Source organism: Cebidichthys violaceus, unplaced genomic scaffold, assembly GCF_023349555.1.
Source record: "Cebidichthys violaceus isolate CVI_PGR_0920_01 unplaced genomic scaffold, fCebVio1.0.p SCAF_17, whole genome shotgun sequence".
In the NCBI taxonomy this organism is placed as follows: Eukaryota; Metazoa; Chordata; class Actinopteri; order Perciformes; family Stichaeidae; genus Cebidichthys; species Cebidichthys violaceus.
In genome coordinates this window covers 5,898,864-5,919,318 of record NW_027176340.1, presented here as the reverse complement: position 1 = coordinate 5,919,318, position 20,455 = coordinate 5,898,864, and the positions used below count along the sequence as shown (strand labels likewise).

At 40.6% G+C, this 20,455-nt stretch overlaps 2 protein-coding genes across 4 annotated transcripts in view; both read right to left on the bottom strand.

Annotated features, from left to right (window-relative positions):
* Positions 1-11,546, bottom strand: part of itga7 (integrin, alpha 7) — a 33,644-nt gene extending 22,098 nt beyond the window's left edge. For all 3 annotated transcript variants that reach the window (XR_011103257.1, XM_068712334.1, XM_068712336.1), the window contains exon 1: positions 10,967-11,546. Coding sequence is in view for 2 of the 3 variants with exons in the window: in XM_068712334.1 (XP_068568435.1) it covers positions 10,967-11,184 (218 nt within the window). In the remaining variant the exon portion in view is untranslated. The remainder of the gene's footprint in view (positions 1-10,966) is intronic.
* A 4,303-nt stretch (positions 11,547-15,849) lies between these two features.
* LOC137873868 (protein shisa-5-like) lies at positions 15,850-20,449 on the bottom strand. Its single transcript, XM_068712333.1, has 5 exons — positions 19,380-20,449; positions 18,964-19,111; positions 18,680-18,843; positions 17,562-17,729; positions 15,850-16,511 (listed from the first exon to the last, which is right to left on the bottom strand). The coding sequence occupies exons 1-5, from the start codon at positions 19,444-19,446 to the stop codon at positions 16,378-16,380; spliced, it is 681 nt and encodes a 226-aa protein (XP_068568434.1). The 5' UTR covers positions 19,447-20,449; the 3' UTR covers positions 15,850-16,377.
* Between the last annotated feature and the right edge of the window lie 6 nt (positions 20,450-20,455).

Here is a 20,455-nt window from a genome sequence, read left to right as displayed (position 1 = left end):
AATCAATCTCTTTGCAGGATATTCTACCTTTGTTTCATTATAATACTTGACTTTGTCAGTACAGGACTTGTATAAAGGCGATTGAGTATTTCCATGAGAGATAGGAGTTTACAGTGAATTACAATTCCTCCTCGACATTGAGGAGGTTGTTTTATGCCCTAACACTTGTTTCCTTCTTGCTTCTTCACAGTGTGTTTTGTTTGAAAGCCTGCGAGTGTTTCAGCGCATACTGCAACAACCAGCGCGTTGAGCATAAGCGCCTTTGTGCGTCTTTGAAAATGCCCGTGCCACGTTGCCACGCGCCACGTGAGTATAACAAACAACCATGATAGCGGTTTTTAGTTTTCACAGCACCGCCTACACAGCGGTGCTTTGAGCTAAATGCTAACATCTTCATGCAAATATGCTCGCGATGATACCGCTAGGATGCTGATGTGAAATTGGTATGCATGCTAACATTTGCTAATTGGCACTGAGGCTGATGACATTATTGTCCACGGAGCCACGCCACAATTAGCAAACAATAACATACTGATTTATAACCCCCATTCTCCACTGTCGAAGAAATCATCCTGTTTTTTTTTTCCAGCTAATCATCACAGACACAAGACAGTCACACCCAGGACTCTCATTACACTACACTCGGACCCATGTGTTCATTGAGGGGAGCATGTGCAGTGACCCCGACACTCTCCACGATCCTGTCCACCCCTCCCCCATCTACACCCCATCCACCCATCCTCCTTCACTCCTCCCCCTCTCTCAGGAGTCACATCCCTGCGTTCAGCTTCCCATACAGGCAGATTGAGAGTGGGAGACGGACTGGACAACAATACATCACACATGTAACCAATATTCAGAGCAACATCCTTTCTCTAAATATCAAGAAAGAAACAGTGCCAAAGGACAAACAGCTACGCCCAAGAATGTTGATCCATCCGTTTTTAATATATGACCTTAAAACATGATTATGTCCAGCAATGTTCAGCCTTTTGCTCATGCCCGTGCACTTGCAGCTGTTAAAAATCTCATGTATTCAATTTGCATGTGTGTTATTGCAGGATGCATGCTCCTTGACGGGTTACCAAATTCCTCAACTCTTGTGTCGCTAAAATCCTTTTCAAAATACATTTTTATACTCCAAAGTCCTCTGACGTTAAGCAGAAAATAAGGCTGCCTTTTCTTTGTTACTGAAAACACCCAGCAAAAGCAGCATGTAAACACACCAATACGCAGTCAAACAAGACACAGAAATTAGGTCATTTGTAAAAAAGAGAGAATTCCTGAAATCCTGTTTTGTATGTTTATGAAAAGAGAGGGCTTTCACTGAAAAAGGAGAGATGTGTGAGAGAGATAAAAGACTGGGAGGCAATGTTAGACATTAATGTGATGACCACACAAGCTTGATTTGTAAAGGGCCTCAATGTGACTGCACATCATTCCAACAATGTGCTTAAGGGGGCAGAAGCTTTTTCACACTTAAATTTAAGAAGCAACTGAAACATTTAACAATGAATACAAACTTTTTTTTTGAAACCCAACCCTTCCCTGGAATTTTCCAGGCGTGGGCCCTTGAAGGCTAATACGGTTTGCAAAAATGTTGAATCAAATACACCCTAAACATTTCTAATATTTAGGTTCAGGACCATTTCTGTTGATCCCTCCTAATCTGGCTGCTCACGCACTTTGAAATCTGTCCGTCAGAGAGCAGCGAGAGGCTGTCGCTGTTTAGACAGTGGCTCTACAGGATCAGCATGGGGGCCAGGGGCTCTTTAGGCCTTCTGTTAGCCTCAGGCAAGACTGTGACCTCTGACCTGAATACACAAACACACACACACACACACACACACACACACACACACACACACACACACACATGCTATATACATGCAAAGGAAAACATGTGCAAGCATGCAGACTTTAACCGAGGCATGAGCGTTCATACGGACCTAAATATTTCTTCATAAACTCACACACACGTACGCACATGTGCGGATACACACCAGACAACAGAAGGCTGTGCACCAACTGTGTAAACTATGGATCAGCACACGGACTGCAGCCTGTCCAACAATGTCGGCTGTGACAATCAGTCTCATAAAACAAAGCTGTTTCAGAAAATGCCCGCTTTCACACCTGACTGTTGCTGATGAGAAAATGACAGCTGGGAATGAGGTGACCGAGCTGTGAATCATCATGTTTTTGAACATCTCAACTCCCTCTCCCACTCAGGGCAGGGGAGGAAAAGGGGTTGGGTAATGCACAATAAAGGGCAAAAAGAGAGACAGAAACAGCTGCCAGGCCATGTAAAAAAAAAAACCTTTGGGATATTGTGGTTCACTGCCCACGGACGTGACTCAACTTCCTGCTTAAACGATTTGTCCAAGGACAATCGCAAGGGTAGTTTATCGCAGTTTAAAACAAACAAAAAACACAGGAACTTCTATCCACTGAAAGTATATTTCAGGAAGCAGAATGGTACAATCACTATGCCTTCAGAGGACAATGGTAACCTCATCCTCACTCCACATGCATCTTTGACAACCCCTAAGCTTACCACCTGCTCCACTACTGATCAATAAGGGAACATTTCCAGGCATAGACGGGGTAATGATTGGTCCTTAGGTCTAAAGTGTAAAGAGGACATAACCTTTACACCATCCCTCCCCTGTTCCTTTTTATCTCCTCCTTTTCTTCTCGTCCTCTAATCCACTCGTCCATCTATTGATCTGTCTATCTAGATCTGGTTCTGATACTTTGATTCTATTTTAATTGCTCTTTCTTTTCTTTACTGACCATCCATCTTATTGGGAGGGCTGGGACAAACAGCATGCAATCAGTGAAAAGCAGAGGCACACCCTGGACAGGTCTATCACACAAACAGACAAACACGTTCAATAAGTCACACCTGGGGTCAGTTTAGTTTCCAGGTCACGTCTGACCTGCATGTGTTGTCCTGGAGGAAACTAATCATGCTCACAATGTGTGTGGTTGTGTAATAATGCAAGACTCAGATGCAGAGAGAGAGAAAAGGACACATAGACATGAAATAGAGTTAAGAGAAGGAATCAAACCCTTTAAGTATTATTTTGTTGTATTTATATGTTCCTACATGGAGAAATATGTGTTTCAGATTAAGTGTTGTGTAAAATAAAAAGTATGCTAATTCAACCAATGGTGTAATTTAGTGTGACCAGCGTTTAGCATTTAATCGTATCATCTTAATGTTTTATAATTTGAAGTTTATTGTTTTATTTTTGTGTAATGCAATTTAAAATCCTCTCAGTTCGCAATATTGGTTAACATCAGTTTGTCAGATCATATTTCATATTAGCTTTTACATTCACTTTAGCAAGCTCACGTTGTGTCAGTTCAGTTAAAGTTCGCTGTGCAACAGATACATCTGGCGGTTGCAGCAAGTACATTTTTAATAAAACTAATCTATACTGAAGAACTAGTTTGTGTGGTGCGGCTTGTTTTAATTTAGTGGCGTGTACATCTCCACACACATAAGTGGGTTGAGTCTGAATCTACAAAGATCTTGTGCATCTTAAACAAAAGTCATGAATTCACTTGAACCCGATACAAGATACCAACAATGATAACACATGCTAACATTAGCGGAGCACTTTACCCATAAATGTATGAGGAAATTAAAAAAGATAAGCAGCGGCTGTGATAACGCAAAGGGCATCTACATAAAGACTTCTTTCAACGTTAAAGTAATTAGATCGTTTTCACCCAAAGACTTTTCTGTGCAATCAATCAGCAAATCCCTTTTAATAAATTCAAACAAAAAGCCACATCTATATCAGTTTCCTCTTCCTGTCTGCTTGTCACGGCTTCTTTCAGATCACAGCTCTGTATCAGTTCCCAGTAGAGCCGCCATCAGCTGATTGATTAAACTGCGTCTTTACCAGAGTCAACCTGAATGGACACACACACATAAGTGTGAACACACGCGTACACACACACATATTTAATCAAAAGGATGGTTTCCTTGATTTATTCATCCCTGCACCTCCCGTCCCCATCAGACCCTCAACCCCTCCCCCACATACAGATCATACCATATTCATAGCCAACTCAGGCAATGCTTGAGTTGGCTATGAATATGGAAAGCAAACCTAACAGCAAAGTCAAACATGAGTAATTAACATCAAAGATGATAATAATAATAACAATAATAATAGTAATAATAATGTGTTCTATAATGCAACAAAATACCAGAAACCTTCTCAGGACTTTATCTGCCAACTATCTCTAAAGTGCAGATGCAGAATCAGCTTCTATTCTCACTACACTGCCAACATTTTTTGTGCACCTCCATCCGATCTAAGTTGCATGTTTCCTTCCTGACTCTGCAGATCGTCGCTCTGCTCCCAGTGAGCACGTGGTCCGCAGGGTAATATTCGTGAAAGCTCTCGGCCAGGCAGCGCTGCTTCCCACCGAGCTTTTGTCCAGGCGGCCCAGCGTGGAGGAATGGGAGAATGTTAAATGGACAGAGAGTAAGTGGGAGCTAGTAAAGAGCATTAATCGTATGTGTGTGTGTGTGTGTGTGTGTGTGTGTGTGTGTGTGTGTGTGTGTGTGTGGAAGTGTAGGTGTGTGTGTGTGTGTGTGTGCATGCTCGACTGCAAAGCCCATGTTATATACCCTTTGCTCCTTCTGATCTCTCAAATGAATAAGCACTGCAACACCGCGGGTTCCTACATTTACGAGGTTTTCACATGAATGGCCAGAAGATTTAGCAACAAGAGAGCAAGGGAGCAAGAGAAAAATCTTGAATTGAATTAGGGAGGGAAAAGGGGGTGCATTCTCAACTCTTAAGCTGAGGCTGAAAAAGCAGCTTTTATTTGGCCATTTTAATGCAAATTAGCCCCCAGAAATTCTTTATTGTGTTATGAATGTGTGAGGCAGTTATGCTGGGCCCCATTTACACACATGTATATACGTGGGTTAAACAAAAGAAACGGTACTGGAAGGTACAGAGGGCATTGTGTTTGACTCATGGAGGCAAAAACCAAATGTATTTCAACAGAAAAATAAAAGTAAGCAACCATAAATACTTAAAGTTTAGTTTTTTGCTTTGCTGAGAGTTCAAGAGGAGATCAAGCGATTATCTCATCTAACACTCCACAAGAAAACAAATGTGTGCTTTTTCCAAAATGTCAAACCATAATACAAATAAATGTTGCCTTCTACTGACTTAAACCTGCACAGTGCTGAGTTTCTTATCTGCTGCAGCCTAACTGACTCTTGCAATCTCTGCAACCTTTAGAAGGTCATCCAAAAATCACTTCCACACTCCACTCCACTGTTTTCTTAAGCCTCCAGTTCAATAAGAGGATTTGCTCAACTTCAGAAAGCTCTGTTTTAGATTCTTACTCAGCCAGAGAAACAGAGCTGCAGACTATATGTCTGGGATTATATCGGCTACCTGAGGCCCCGCTGGCCCTGAGACTCTCCTCAGAAAGGCACCAAAGCAGCTCCATGGTAAACATGAACCTCGCTGCAACCTGAGACTTTCTACTTTCCTCCTGACGGCAATGCAACACAGTCAACTCTACTTCTACTGACATCAACAACCTGACAGTCTGATCAATCCCACTCTAACAATGTCGTCAATGTGTGGCTGTGCTGCACCCGACAACAAACTGACATGTTTCAGGGAAAAGACATTGTTAATTAGTTTGCCAATGAAGTCCAGGAAAAGGAAATTACTGTTTCAATTAAAAACATAACACAAAAGGAAGGCCGACAACTGGGTCAGACTGAACACAATAGATGTCTGTCAAGGCCAGATAGAGATCCATCACAGATGATTTGTGACCTACATCAGAACTGCCTTCCCCCATCTTTGTCAAAGCCCTCTAAAAGAAAGAGAAAAACCTTTACACTAAATCAAGAGGCAGAGATCAATGAAAGGGAATGACAAGAAACTGTAGGTCTCGATGCTGTCTAGCATACATGTTGGGAACAGTATGATTTACAAGTCGTTGGCAGTGAGCTAAGCATCTATATATTCAGAACGCTATATGCTATATCATGTTGTCATGGGGTTGTTATAAGTATATTGATGTGTGTGACATTAAAAGCTTGCAGTATGTAGAATCAGCTGATCCTGAATATGATATAGCAGTGCGGCATTGTGTTTTTATTAGCCATGTGGGCAGCGTGGCTCTAGGAACGGCACCGAGGGACAGTATGTTGGTCCACCACATTGGTGCCGACTGATCTATCTCAGAGGAAGAATCTTAAGGACTTTGGTGATCCAATGACTTTCAATCTAGCACCACCTGGAAGATGACATTTTGTGATTTTGAGTGACATGTGTCGGCAACTATCGGAAGGATTCCCTCAGGATGAATCGTAATAACCAGTGATCCCTTGACCTTTCATCAAGTGTCATCATCAAAAGACATTCAAAACCACTGACGTTCCTGTCAGCCTCACCTGTACTTTGTTTTTAGTGCCAATTAGCTTACTCATACGCTAACATTTGACCTGCTAAACGTTAGGGTGTTAAATGCTGTTTAGCCTTTACAATCTATTCTTTTATATATTCTTAAAATGTATGTTTGCGTACGATATAATAGACTTGGATGTATTTTATGTTAGATATGTTACATGTTATATGAGTTATGCTCTGCTTCATGCTCTTAGATGTTTGTTTGGAAAAGGAAATGTACTTATGACTTCTGGTGACTAGTAGTTCTTTTGATTACCAATGTTGAATGCACTTATTGTAAGTCGCTTTGGATAAAAGCGTCTGCTAAATGACTGTAATGTAATGTAATATTCTGTTTGGCAGAATTACTATGAAAACATATAGCTGATTTCAGGGAGATTGACAGTGGTGGGATAAAGCTCAGGGGGCTTCTTGTCTTCACCAGGCAGTGAACTATTAGCGGAAGCACATCTCATTGCCGTATAAATAGCAGACGTACACATAACTCAGACTGAAATACCCACCCATCTCATCCTCTGTCTGGCATCAGCAGCGGGAGAAGAAGCCCCATTAACTCAGATTGAGGCCTTCAGGACAACAACAACAATCAGTAGAGATCGTACAGAAAGTTTAGAGGAGGCTCTTATGGCACACTTTAACTTCCTTCCATGTGCACGTCCCTGAACAGGATCTCACTGCAGCACATTGGTCAATATGAGATCATTGTGTCACATGGGGTTGACCTTAGCTGCCATACTGAATAGGAGCTGAGGGGTTTGGCGGCAGAGATATGTCTCTACTGAAAAGAAACTGTAAAACTGAACAAAAAGACATTCATTCCATAAACCTTCCAGCAGTAGAAGCTGAATGTCTGTGCCCCGACATTGTATGATCTTGCCTTTGAAGAAATACAAAAAACTCCTCTGATGCTTAAGGAAACAAACTCCAAAAATCTGTGCGACTCTAAAACCAGAGAGGGAGAAACTCTAAAAGTGTGACAGTATGACTAAGCTGATTTCTATTTAGCACTTTAACGTTTCGGGTCGTGTGATACAGCCATGAGTAAGCACCAAACAGAGCATCAAAGCAGTAATATCATTTTCACCATTGAATCTAGCAGCATGACACACAATGAGGACGACACAGTGTGGCCTCAGAGGACAGTAACCCAAACCTTCAGAACATAAAGAGAAAATGAGTCAATGGCATCTAATTACAGTAAGTTGGAGGCAAATTGTTTTAAAACAGAATATCAGAAGAGCAGAAATGATGGGAGCACCTTGGAAACCAAACTCCCAGATCTCAACTGCAATAACACAGAGAGGGCACTATTATAAAGCTAATGCACTATTCAGACAGGAAAGTAAATTGCTCTGTTGCTTTCTGAATAATACATTTATCTAATTGAAGGTGCAATAACATCAAGTCAGAGTGTTTTGAACTCGTACAGTCCCAACGTGCTGGTGAAATCATCGGGGATGTACTAGTGAGGACTTATGATTATTGAATCTTTTCTGTGAATTTGCAGGTTTGAGGAGCCAGCAAAATTACACTATACATTGATGGATATTAAATAGTCTGATTTGATTATTTTTTTTAACTCATTATCTTAATTTTTGTGTCTTTTTTACCAAAAGAAACACATGAATGCTGGACACTGGTCGTGCAGATAAAAACGTAAAGTAGTTATAAACTATCTTTATAATTACAGTGTATCAAATGACAAAGTTAAAACGATGTACTGTGTAGAGGTTGCTTGTATTGAAGAACCTACAGTACAGATACTTTGAATCTTCCTTCGACTTTATAGAGGTTTTACAGCGAGTTTCAGCTCACTGTTTAGCTAGCTTAGCTGTTTTGGTTCATTCTCACCGTCACCACTCAGCAGACAGACAGAAACAAGTAGCTAGCTACTAGCTAGCTGGAGAACACAGTGGAGCATTTAGCAGCTAAAGGGCCAGATGTTTAAATAGAGCTCGCTAAAGGAGGGTGAATATTGGACTTGGTGGACGGTAACATGACTCCAAATGAATGCTAATGTTGCTCCTTAATGTTGTATTTTATAGGCATTTTTGATCATTTTGATCAATTCTTGAGTGGTCAACAATGGTTACATTTTGTAACCCAAAAATTGATGCAACATCTTATGAGACATAATAGAGCATGGGAATGGCTATCACATAATTATATCATCATGTTCTTAGCCCTTTCACACGTTTAGAATGTATTTTTAATTCATTCATTCAAGAATACAGATACATTTCTATTTCTGATTTATTGCTATATCAACTTGACACACCGTACTGAGCTGCATCTCAAATTAATCTTCAGGTTCCTAGTTTTCTGATGATGTACACCACTTCTATGTGGCACACACTGTTGACTTTTATTAACTACTGCTGAACATCCCCTTTCCCCCACTACTACTTCTCTAAACAAGAAGAGGTAATAAGAAAGTTCTACCTCTTACTCTAAACCACTTAAAAGGACGTCAAATTATCTGAAAAAATGCATGTCACAAAGCTGAAAACATGACTACTTTTATTAGCTCATGAAAAGCTGACGTCTTTGGAGGTTTTGAGGTTTTCACACAACAAAAACCTTCATGTTGGGAAAACTTTTTATTATGACCTCAGAATTTCTGAAATCATGACTACAGCCCTGCAAGTCATAAAGACACAGTAGATGTAATCATTATAAAGTCATCTATGCAGACAGTAGATGTGATGTCACAGCATACTGGCAACAGCATTATTCATCCCTCTCTATTCCAGTAGGTGCATCACATCAGCACATCAGGTTAGTTTACTGACTGTCCCCTCCTGGCACTAACTGCACTGGTGCAGCATTCGCATTTTCTCAGGAGCCCGTCCTCTGTTGCAGTTTGACACGGGCCACAGTAGTAAGCGATACAATACTTTACGCTCATAGTCAGTTTTTAAAATAAGTTCCAGGAATGCTGCTGGACAGTGAGCAGGTTTCAGAGGGGTGACACGACTCTCGCTCTGACGGTCTATGTGTCTGCATGAATGCCCTGGTCTTACCAGGCGACAGGGTGACTCCAGCACGAGTAAACTGAGGAGCCAACGGTTAAATATATATAGAGCTCCAAAACAGGGACCTGGTATATGATTAAGTGTAGTATTCGGTTTGTGCTACTTGTTCTTTACTCAAGTATTTCCATTTTATACAACTTTTTACTTCAACAACTCTACATTTCAGGGGGGAACATTGTACTTTTTATTTACTTTGCATAAAGATAACGCCGGCTACTGCATGATGACTTTATAAAATATGATGAGCCATAGATTAAACTAACCAAAAGTGTATTGACATGACAAGTAGTTCTACCACAACCAATTGCATTATCTGTCTATACTATAATAGTAAATATTGTACAGTATAACACACACATACTGTCTCTTTACCTTTACTTTCTAAGTAGGATTTTAATTGACTTGTAATTGAGTATTTTTACACTGTAGTACTACTGCATTTACTTTACTTTTACTTCCTTTACTTGAGTACAGGATCTGAACGCTACCACTATATTCATGCATCACATTTCTGTACTCCTGTTGGTCTTCTGTTGCAGAGTAAATGTTTTACAAAAACCTTTGAAGTTGTAACCTTTAAGGAAGGTTTAGGATGGATATAACTGTGCCAACTGGATTTGTAGTGGAAAATACAGTACAGACCTCTATCAGACCTATGTCCTAACACTGATCACCCAAGCACCTCATCAGATGAAATATTAATCACAACCTCTCACTCAAGGAGAGGTAAATTAAGGCCATCTCTTGCTAACCGTCATGCAGTAAACATTTCTAAAGATTTACAAGCAGCAATGCTGATATCATTTATTCATGATTACTGGAGGACGGGAATAGGACTTATGAGTGTTCCAGTCACACTGAAAGACACACCAAAACAGCTGTTGGCAAACAGCAGATCATCTTAGTCACAAAGACAAGCGAACACACATCTCATCCATGAACACATATACACACACACCCTACACACTATAGGACAAGTCAGTGTCTCATCCCCCCTTGAGTGAAGTCAGCATCAGATCTGAAGTGCTCTGGAAGAAATCACTTCAAAAACCTTTTTTCCTCCGGAATCACTGCCTGCCAGCTGATTCAGCAAAAACCTACTCTCATCCACTCTCCACTTACTGTAAATCACCGTCTACTTACTCAGAGCCCGGGCTGCTCTTGCTGCACATGCCGCACATTGACATGCTAAAACTCCTGCACCCAGTTCAGAGTTATGAGTGCAACAATGATTTAGCAAATCACGGCATTGGTGCAGCATTGAAGTGATGACTGCAGCAGCCACACAACCTTAAATGTCACCTTTTAACTGCCCTGAAAATGAAAATCCATGGTATGGTGAACATGTAGCACAAGGAACAGGTGCAGGTATATGAGATAACGCACATTTAAACTGAGTATGTGAGGTGCAACAAAAAGTAAAAAGGGCACAAAGCTCAGTGCTGCATTCACCCAACTCACCAGCTCTGAGGCTCGGGGGTAAGCTGCTGGTGAAGTGCTAGAGAGAAACCAAAAAAGGTGCCACGGTCTCCCAACTTATGCAGTGTGTGAGTAGTATCCAGATTAAAGCCCCACACTTGGCTTGAAAGGGTCAACAGAGTCCAGAGGAGGGAAGTCCAACGATTAGAGGAGCAAGATGAGAGGGAGACGGTGTTCCCATGTCCCACAGGGGCTGCCATTGCAGGGTGCAGGGTCCTTGAAGCAGCAGAGCAAGTTCAGTTCAAGAGGAGTACAGGGGAGAATCCTTTTATGGCTCCCAGAGAGATAAGAGAGGAAAAAAAGGGGGCAAATCCTGTGTAGCCTCCTCTCCTCTGTGGATGCCTCCCTTGTTTCCAATCCTCTTTCTCTTCCTCCCTCGCTCTATCGTGCTGCCTCTCAACTCCGTTTGCTGCTGTCAGTCTGAAGAGCAGGCTGTGAAAATGTGGCTGCCACTATGTGTGTGTGTGTTTCTCTCAATGCATGTGCGCCTCCCCCTCCTCTATGCTCAGAGGGAGACAGAGGACAAGTGCCTTGAATAGCCCGCTCACTCCTCCCCCTCCCCTCTCTCCTCTCTCTCTCTCTCTCTCTCTCTCTCTCTCTCTCTCTCTCTCTCTCTCTCTGTCCCTCCCTCCCCTCCCTCAGCTGACATCAACACTCAAGGGACTGCTGCCAAAATACCAGGCAAGGTTGTCAAGATACTTGGAGGCTATTGAATAGAGGGAGAGAGAGAGAGAGAGAGAGAGAGAGAGAGAGAGAGAGAGAGAGAGAGAGAGAGAGAGAGAGAAAAGACAGCAGCCTGGTTTATCCGTTGGAGTTCACACGCTCCAAGGTGTCTCTTTCTGTGGTCCCTCGTTGCTGCAGGTGCTTGTAGATCTGAGGAGCAGAAAAAGGGGAAAACTTGAAGTACAGTCTTGAAAGTTAAAAGCCAAACCAGAATCGTACGTTTTGTTTTACTCCGAGCTTAAAAGCCCTGGCGTCTGACTCAATCTGCAATCAATGGAGGGACAAAAGGAGCCCGAAATGTGCACAGTGACCCACGAAACTTTATTACAGACCTTTAGCTCCTCTGGAAAGGGAGAGTGGTGCTGTGACAGAGCAATGAGACATAATCAGGAAAATTGCAGGACTCCAACAAAGCACGTTGTGTGATTTTATTCATTCACTGATATGAATTATAAGTGTTTTAACCTCCAATGACTTTCCATACGAGGAGCTCAAACACACAACATAAGGCCAGCCTGCTTCAGTCATGTCCTCTTACCCACAGCTGCTGATTAAACCAGCTGATTTCTGTTTGTCTCAAGTCAACCAGTGGGCAGCTGTCAGTGTGTCACCTCAACTGTTCCACACAATAAACCTCACACACACTCCAATGACGTGAGAAAATGAGATACTTTGGTGCGCCACCTTCCCAGTTAGGATGGGTTTCCAAGTTTTATATTTCTTTTTTGAACTCATCCCACCAATCTGACTTATTGCAGGTGATACCGAATATGAAAGTGTGGACGCAAAGACTTTACATTGATTACAGGACCACGTGAAAATGCACTTTTACTTTTTTCCTAGAGTTTAAGTGGAGCTTTTCTTTTTCTGTAATATCAACTCAGTGGCCACTTTATTAGGTACACAATTGAATGCAGTCCAACATCCCTGCCAGGCTATTGCAATTATTAAGAATATTCTCAATTCTAAATGTTTTGTTTTCTTGCAGTCTCCAGTGACTAAAACATGTGATGGACTTGGTTGGTGTGGTTTTATTGCCTGAAGATTCTGCTGAGAAATTAGCTTTGATTCTCAACAAAGAGGCAGCAAAGCTTCTTAACAAAACTTGCACATTGAGGAGGATTAAAACTGACCTAACATTAGTGTCTCAGGGCACTACCATCAATGTCAACAACACACCAGTTTACTGCAAGGAAGAGGTTGTGTTCCTCTCATGTGATCCTTTTGGCACCATGAACCAGCTACTGGTGTCAAACACTCTCTGCCCCCTGCTGCCCCTATGTGGTATTTAAAAAAAAAAAAAAGCACTGATGAGCTTTCGCTATACACTCTGCTACCTCTTTATTAGGTACACCAAGGTAAAAAGAATGCAGTCTAATGCAACAGTCCTGCAGTAAGTGGTTCAACTCTTTGGTTATTTTGGAGGCTGCAGTTTGTGCTGCTGCTGAATTTTTTTCTGTGTTTTCATATTTTGTTCATCCTATTTATATCAATGAGAAAAGGCTCAATCACAGGAGCATCTCTCTGCAAAGTGAAATACAGTTCAACAGCACCACAAGCTCCATCCACAGTGCAGGACAGTTGTATTAGACTGCAGCTAATGCACTTTTTATTATACGCTATACCTATTTGTTGGCTGAAGTCTCCTGTGTACTTAGCATTACTTCTAATGCCACAGGATATATTCTGATAACAAGACTATAGAGTCTACAGCCATGCTAGCAGCTATGCAAGGCTGTACTTCGAGCTAAACGCTGCATGCTAACATGCACACAATGACAATGCTAAAATTTAGCTGGTACCAGGTTTACCATCTTATTTTTGCATGTCAGCATGCTTACATTTGCTAATTGGCACTAAACACAAAGCACAGCTAAGGCTGATGGGAATAAATTGGTCTTACATTTTTCAAAACATTTGAAGTTTGACTTCCTGATGGTGTTAAATGACAAGTCAGGGGATCTGTTAACACTTATCTGTAGTGATGGAAAAGATGGAAAAATATAAATGAAGTTGGAAACTTGTTATCACTTATCTTTGGTAATGGAACATGTATAAAAATAGCAAATTGAAACATAAATAATGTTGTCAAGTCTGTTTGTGTTTCCAAGCATGTGGGAAAGTTCATTCCTGTATCTCTTTGGAGCATCTTGGCCTGAGCGAGCACGCAATGGGGAGTTTGTCAGAAATTGCTCCCACACACAGTTCACTGATTCAGTTTCCTGAATAAATATCTAAAACCTGATCAGCAGGTTGATTTCTGACATCCAATAACATATTGTTACCCCTGTCTGCTCTCCATGTGCCGGGGCAGCTTCGACTCGATATATAAATACCAGAGGGATTCTGCAGAGCAGAAGAAAAGGAGACAAAAGAAAGGAATGGTGTGGGATGTCGAGAAAATGCTGAAAACATCTTAATAGCAGCTCGGGCAGGGAGCCAGACAAGAATGCCTTCAGACAGAACAAAGGACAGAAGAAAAGGAAAGAGAGGAGAAGAAGAAGAAATGGATGGAGAGAAGAAGGAGAACATTAGTGCTGGCTCTAAAGATTATCTGCCACTTCGTCCATGACACTGGCATCCCTACACGAGTGCTCATTAGCAGTCTGAACCACACTTCAAGGAGAGATCTTATTTTAGAAAGCAAGCAGGGAGCAGCATATAGGGAGGGTCATTTTTCCTGTTATAGCCCTCGTCACTGAGACAGTCAGCACTATTACTGTATTGATTAATGGACGGTGTGGGAAACTATAAGAGGGAGTGGTGCTGGTTATTATGGGATTAAATGCAAGCACGCCCACTCTGGTTATTTAACGGCACACGATCCCAACGGAAGAGGCTAAACTGAGCCCAGTGGTTTTGTCAGACTGAAGGGAATAACATCAGCTGCAACATTATGGATTTTTTTTAACAAATGCTGATTTCATTGTAAGAGGGTTTAAGTAGCAAGCTGCAGCAGTAAATCTCTCCATTGCTTTGATGCATTGCTACAAAGCTCCAAAAGATGTTGTGTTCTGAAAACTCCCTTTTACAACCGTCATCATCACATACACACACACGGCTGCAACAATTACCTCCTCACTCTTTTCAACGCAGTGCATCAAGCCCTCAGTTCAAACGTGCCAGTGGTGGAGGAAGTATTAATAGCTAATAGTACTTATACCATGTTGAAATACTGCATTGAAAATGCTACTTAAGTAAAGGTGTAACCAGGAGAATGTACTTAAGTATTCAATGCAGGAAAATGCCCCCTGTGACTGTTACTGTATATTATATAATTAGATTATTATGACTAATACATTAATATAAAATATGTTGGATGGCTTTTTATTTACTGATTGATCATTTGGTTTGTAAAAATTAATAAATGACCAATCACAAGTTCTCAGAGCCCAAAGTGGGGACTTCACAAAATGATTGATTACAAACTAAAATTATTACATTTATTAAAAGGAAATCCTCACATTTGGAAAGCTAGATCTACTAAAATATTTGCATGAGAAATGACGATTAAACGATTCAAGATCATTTTCTGTCAATTGGTTAACTGATTGCTCAACTAATCGTTTCAGCTGTACTTGTATATAATGTTTAATTTATAACAAAACAAGCTTCAAACTGGTAATAAACTCTGTACCTCTGGATATTCTCACCAACAGGTTGAGCCAACATGAGGCTTACTTCATTTATGGCCAGGACCCTGTTGTAAAAGAGATTCAAAATCTCAATGGGATTATTATCCTGGATTATAGTCCTTAAATTTAGATGAATACAAATAAATAAATGCATTGCTGTGGTACTATAGACACACTTAGTGCAAGTAAGGATAAAAAATGAAGTAATATTACAGTAATTAAAGGCAACAGAGGATGACCCAGTGTTTCTCTATTGCTAAGGACAAACAAACCTGCATCATGTACATCAAGTGGTTGAAATACAGCACCTGTGATTTTAAATCGTCATCTTTAAAAATAAGTATGCTTGATCATAACGGGACAAAAGAGATTCATAGGTTTATTGTTGTGTATTTGAAACAATATGCTTGACGACAATGCTTGGTAACTCCAGCATGCAGCATGAAGTATCCCTCTGTTTCCCTTTTTCTATACAAATTGAAAGTGAGGCAGTAGTGACTCCTAGAGGCAGTAGGAGTTTATTTATTTTTAAAAAAGCATTTTCAACAAAATCCCAATAAACAAAGATTGAGTGCAACAATTCAAGTTATATTGTTAAAAAAATCAACAATTAAAAAAACAAACAACTTTAAGCATATGTAGATTTTTTGTCAAATACCGTAATTGTTATTTTTGGAGGGTTTTCTCTCTCTCTCCTGACTTGTGTGTTTTGGTACTTGCATTTCCCTTCTGAAATGCATAATTATTCAACATTCAACTCTTCCATTTAAAAGTGTCCATATTTTAAAATTGAATATTGCTAAACAAATGTCCATTACTGAAGCTTTTATTCATAAAGGTTTACCCATAGAAAGCAGCAGCAAGATATAGCAATGTGATTTAGTAGAAAAATTTACTTTTCCCAAGATATATTTGAATTTGACATCCTACAAAGGGGGTTTCCATTGTAACAACACAATGTTAACCACACATTTCTTATTCCCATGAGAATGGTGTTGCAAACAGGCAGCACTTTGGTCTAGTTCGCTATCTGGTTTACATGTTTGGCACATAAGAGGGGTTGTAGGGCATCGGTGCATCTGAATGTGGTGGCGGTGCATAAGGCTGACCGGGGAAGGGCACCATCGGCAGCCCGGCAGGGAATGCACCTGGAAAGTGAGCTGGGTCGTCTAAAACGACAAAAACACACATATTTGGTTTCTGGTGTTGCTTTCCCAATTATTCTTTATTTAAATATGATGTTGTCCTGTAACAATCATGAAAGGATAATGCTGGAGTTGTTCTTTATTTTATTTTTATTGTCAACATATTCAATGACAACACTTCCCTATCCTGTATGTTACTCTCAGCTTATCTTCCTCCTCGAGTAGTGAGTCACAAACAAATATATAATATCTCTTTTTTTTTTTTAAGTCAAAATAATTTTTTTTGAAATACCTCGGCACTGTACTTTTAGCAAAGATTACTCTATCAGGACTTAAAAGGACTGCGTTGGCAGCTGTTTTTAGATGCAGATTAAAAGCTTTTTTTAAGAGTTTTTACAGCAGCAGAACTGTAAATGTGGGATTGACTGATTATTTTTAAGTGGGACGGATTGATAGTTCCAAACGTGTTTTTTTATATAAATACCACTACAGGTAAGTGGAAAAATATGTATTTTTGATTTTGGGGTGAACTGTTCCTTTAATTTAAAGTTTCATGCCGAGCCAAGCTGTATAAGAGCTCAAACTGTGAGTCATTTAACATTTTCCATGGGTAAAATGATGGGACTTTTACCTCTGTAACAACGGGCGCCTGAAATAAGTCCTGCTTTGCAACTCTGCTGGTTTTGGACAACAATGGAGCTCCATAGTACAGAGGAATTACATTATAAGGCTTTAGGTACACACATAATACTTGTTATCAAGATCAATTCATTGTTGGTTTTGGTCTTCATCTGACTTGTTGACAATAAAAGAATAATAAAGAATATCAATAGGCTTTTTTTTTTAAAACATCTTATTGCTGTCAGTAAAACTATAAGAAGCAACACTGATGTGCTAATAAGAACCAGATGATAGCCCTTTAGATAGTAAATCACAGAACAATCTGATACATTAAGTGGATTAGCTTGGTCAACGGGTCAATCAACCAAGTCTGCTACAACTGTATACTCTCAGTTTTCAGTCTTAAATGTACCCGCTTACTCTTTAGTTTATAAATGTCATGAAATAACTCACAAGTTTCCACGTATGGTGGTGGTGGTGCTGTAGGGATGGGCAGGCTTCCATATTCAGGCAGGGCAGGTACGGGCTGGTAGCCGGGGTAGGTCGGCTGATATCCGGCGGGGGGAGAGAGTGGCTGCTGGGGCAAGTTGACTACGACAGCGCTGTTGGTGTTCGTCACAACTAGAGGAAAAGTCATAGACTGAGTTTACACCAATAGTGTGACCTAAAGAAATTGTGACACTGTTGTGAAACAAGATCAGGTTTTTGATGGAAGGAAAGGCTCGACAATGGGAAATTCACCATTCGCCTTCTTACTGAGAGTTGGTTGGCTCCTCAAAGGCTCACTTATTAAATACATTGCATTTGTTTGTTTTCAATCCGTAGAAACTCTTAAGTGTTAAAACATCAAATCACCGTTTTATTGGTGGTTGTGCGCCAGATATTTCTTGGACCAATTGCCAGGCAACCAGCAGCGATTGTAGTAGGAAGTTACTGGTCCCGCTAGCTGCCTGGCAACTGGTGCAGATCAGCAAACATCTGGCACATAACCATTACATTACATTACATTTAGCAGACGCTTTTATCCAAAGCGACTTACAATTCAGTATCTATCTACCGTAGACGCAGCTACGGGAGCAATTTTGGGGTAAAGTGTCTTGCTCAAGGACACATTGACATGAGACTAGCTGGAGCCGGGGATCGAACCACCGACCCTCTGATTGAAAGGCGGCCCTGCTCTCCACTTAGCCACGGTCACCCCCATAACTGACAATAAAACAATGATTTGACGGTGTACAGATTAAACAAACAAGAAACAACGTGTTAATTAGTGAGCTTTAGAGAGATCTGGTTGGCGGTTTAGCCTGACTAGCTGTTTCCACCTGTATCCAGTCTTTGTGCTAAGCTAAGTTAGCCAGCTGTTGGCGGTAACTTAATATTTAGCTTAGCTTAGCATGCAAAAAAAGAGAGCATGCAAATCAATCATCTCATCTAACTCTCTGCATGAATGTGAATAATCGTATTTCCCAAAATGTCACACTTTTCTGTAATTGCTTGCATATACAATACAGTACATTGTTTTATACTTGGTTGCCTGCAAAATATGAACTAAAACTAAAAATGAGTCGTACTTTGGGGGCTTCGGGTGCGTCCTTTTCGACACTTCTTGAAGCAGTAGCAGCACGGAGCCACACAGCAGATGATGAGACACACACAGAATATAATCGGAATAATAGTCCCTAAAATGCTTCCCAGAAGCATAGCAAAACGTTTTTTTTGCCCATGGTCAGAAGAACTGGGGAAGAGACAGAAAAAAAGATATTTTCATTTCTTAAAATTCTGATATTGTTTCTTATCCTGTCACTGTCTTTTTTTTCTTTTCTTTTTGAAACGCAGGTTTGAATCAGGAGCACACCTTCCGTAACAGTTTTTTTGTCTTTCTTGGTCTCTTTCGTTACTGCAGCAATATTTTCTCTCGCAGTTTCCACAGCAGTACTGAGAGCCACATTGCTGAGCCTGGTGTTGGTAACCATTTGTGTCCACATAGCTGCTACAGTAATCAGCTGTAACATAAATCACAGAGTCATGGTGAAGAGCAGTGAGTGCGAGAGATTAACAGCTAAACTATTTAAACAGACACGTACATACAAGCTCGAAACAAGAGTCACTGCCACTCAGAGGTCTAATCAAAGTTGTAGTAATGAAAGTGTGGTATCTGATAGTTACCGTATTTAACTTGATTGACTCATACTGTTTTCATTTTGTGACTGTCCGCATATGACTGAAATATCCTATACTTGTGGGGAAAGAAAACACCAAAATAAAACTCACCCCATACAGCTGGGAGCAGGATCAAACACAGAACACACACAAGACTGGACAAGACACCTGGAGCCATAACTGCAATGATATAGTGAAACAAGGAAATGACTCTGACTCTGCGGTAGACTGTTTCAACCTGTCTGTCTGTCTGTTCCACCCTGTAGCAAGTAGCCCGACAGCATTCCTCACATCATGACAGAGACTTGCCACTGGGTTAATTCTCATTCATTTATTAACAAGTTGTTTTCTTGTGACTTTTATATACTTCACCTCCCTTTAGCTGCACAAATGAATTATGTAATATAATTAGTTTTTACATTAAATCCCCTGTATGGTAAAAAAGGAAACCCTTTGAGGCCACAAGTAGGTCTACAGCAGCATCGCTAAATTTCAGTCTCTTTTTCTGTGCAGTTAAGCAATTCGTGGATGCAATAAAGTCAACTCCCCCCAAATGTGCTTTGAATTAGTATTATCTGCCTCCCTTGAACTTTCCATATTCCCCAACGCCTCTCTCCGCACCCTCAATGAATGTATATCTAAATATAATTTTGACTTAATGTAAAACATGGTTGTTACCTCAACATGGACTAGCAGGCCGAAGAAGCCGCCTACACATTTAGCTGTTAGTAAGATTAGCTCAGCAATATTTGTGAAAAACTAAAATATTTGTATTATTTTCTTATTATAGTCAATTCTCAGGGGTTTTGTCTAATTAAATTTACCCTCTTCACTAACTTATTTTTAGCCATGCTAGTCCACACTGATGCATCTCAAAGGCTATTGGATTAAGTATTCATTCATGTGATAACTCTCATGATCCTCTAACTTTTCATTTAGCACCCTCATCAGGTCCACATTTGAATTTGTTCAATACTTCAGTTTACGACTCGGTTTCAGCCTCAGCCGTGTTTGGTGCTAATTGGCAGATGGTAGCATGCTGACGCACTATACAGCTAAGATGGTGACCATGGTACACATTATACTCAGTTAAATATTAAATGTTATTAAAAATGAAAAAGCTTGTAGGTCAAATCCCCCAAGCACAGCCTCACAGAGCAGCTAGCATGGCTGTCTTGTTACCTGAG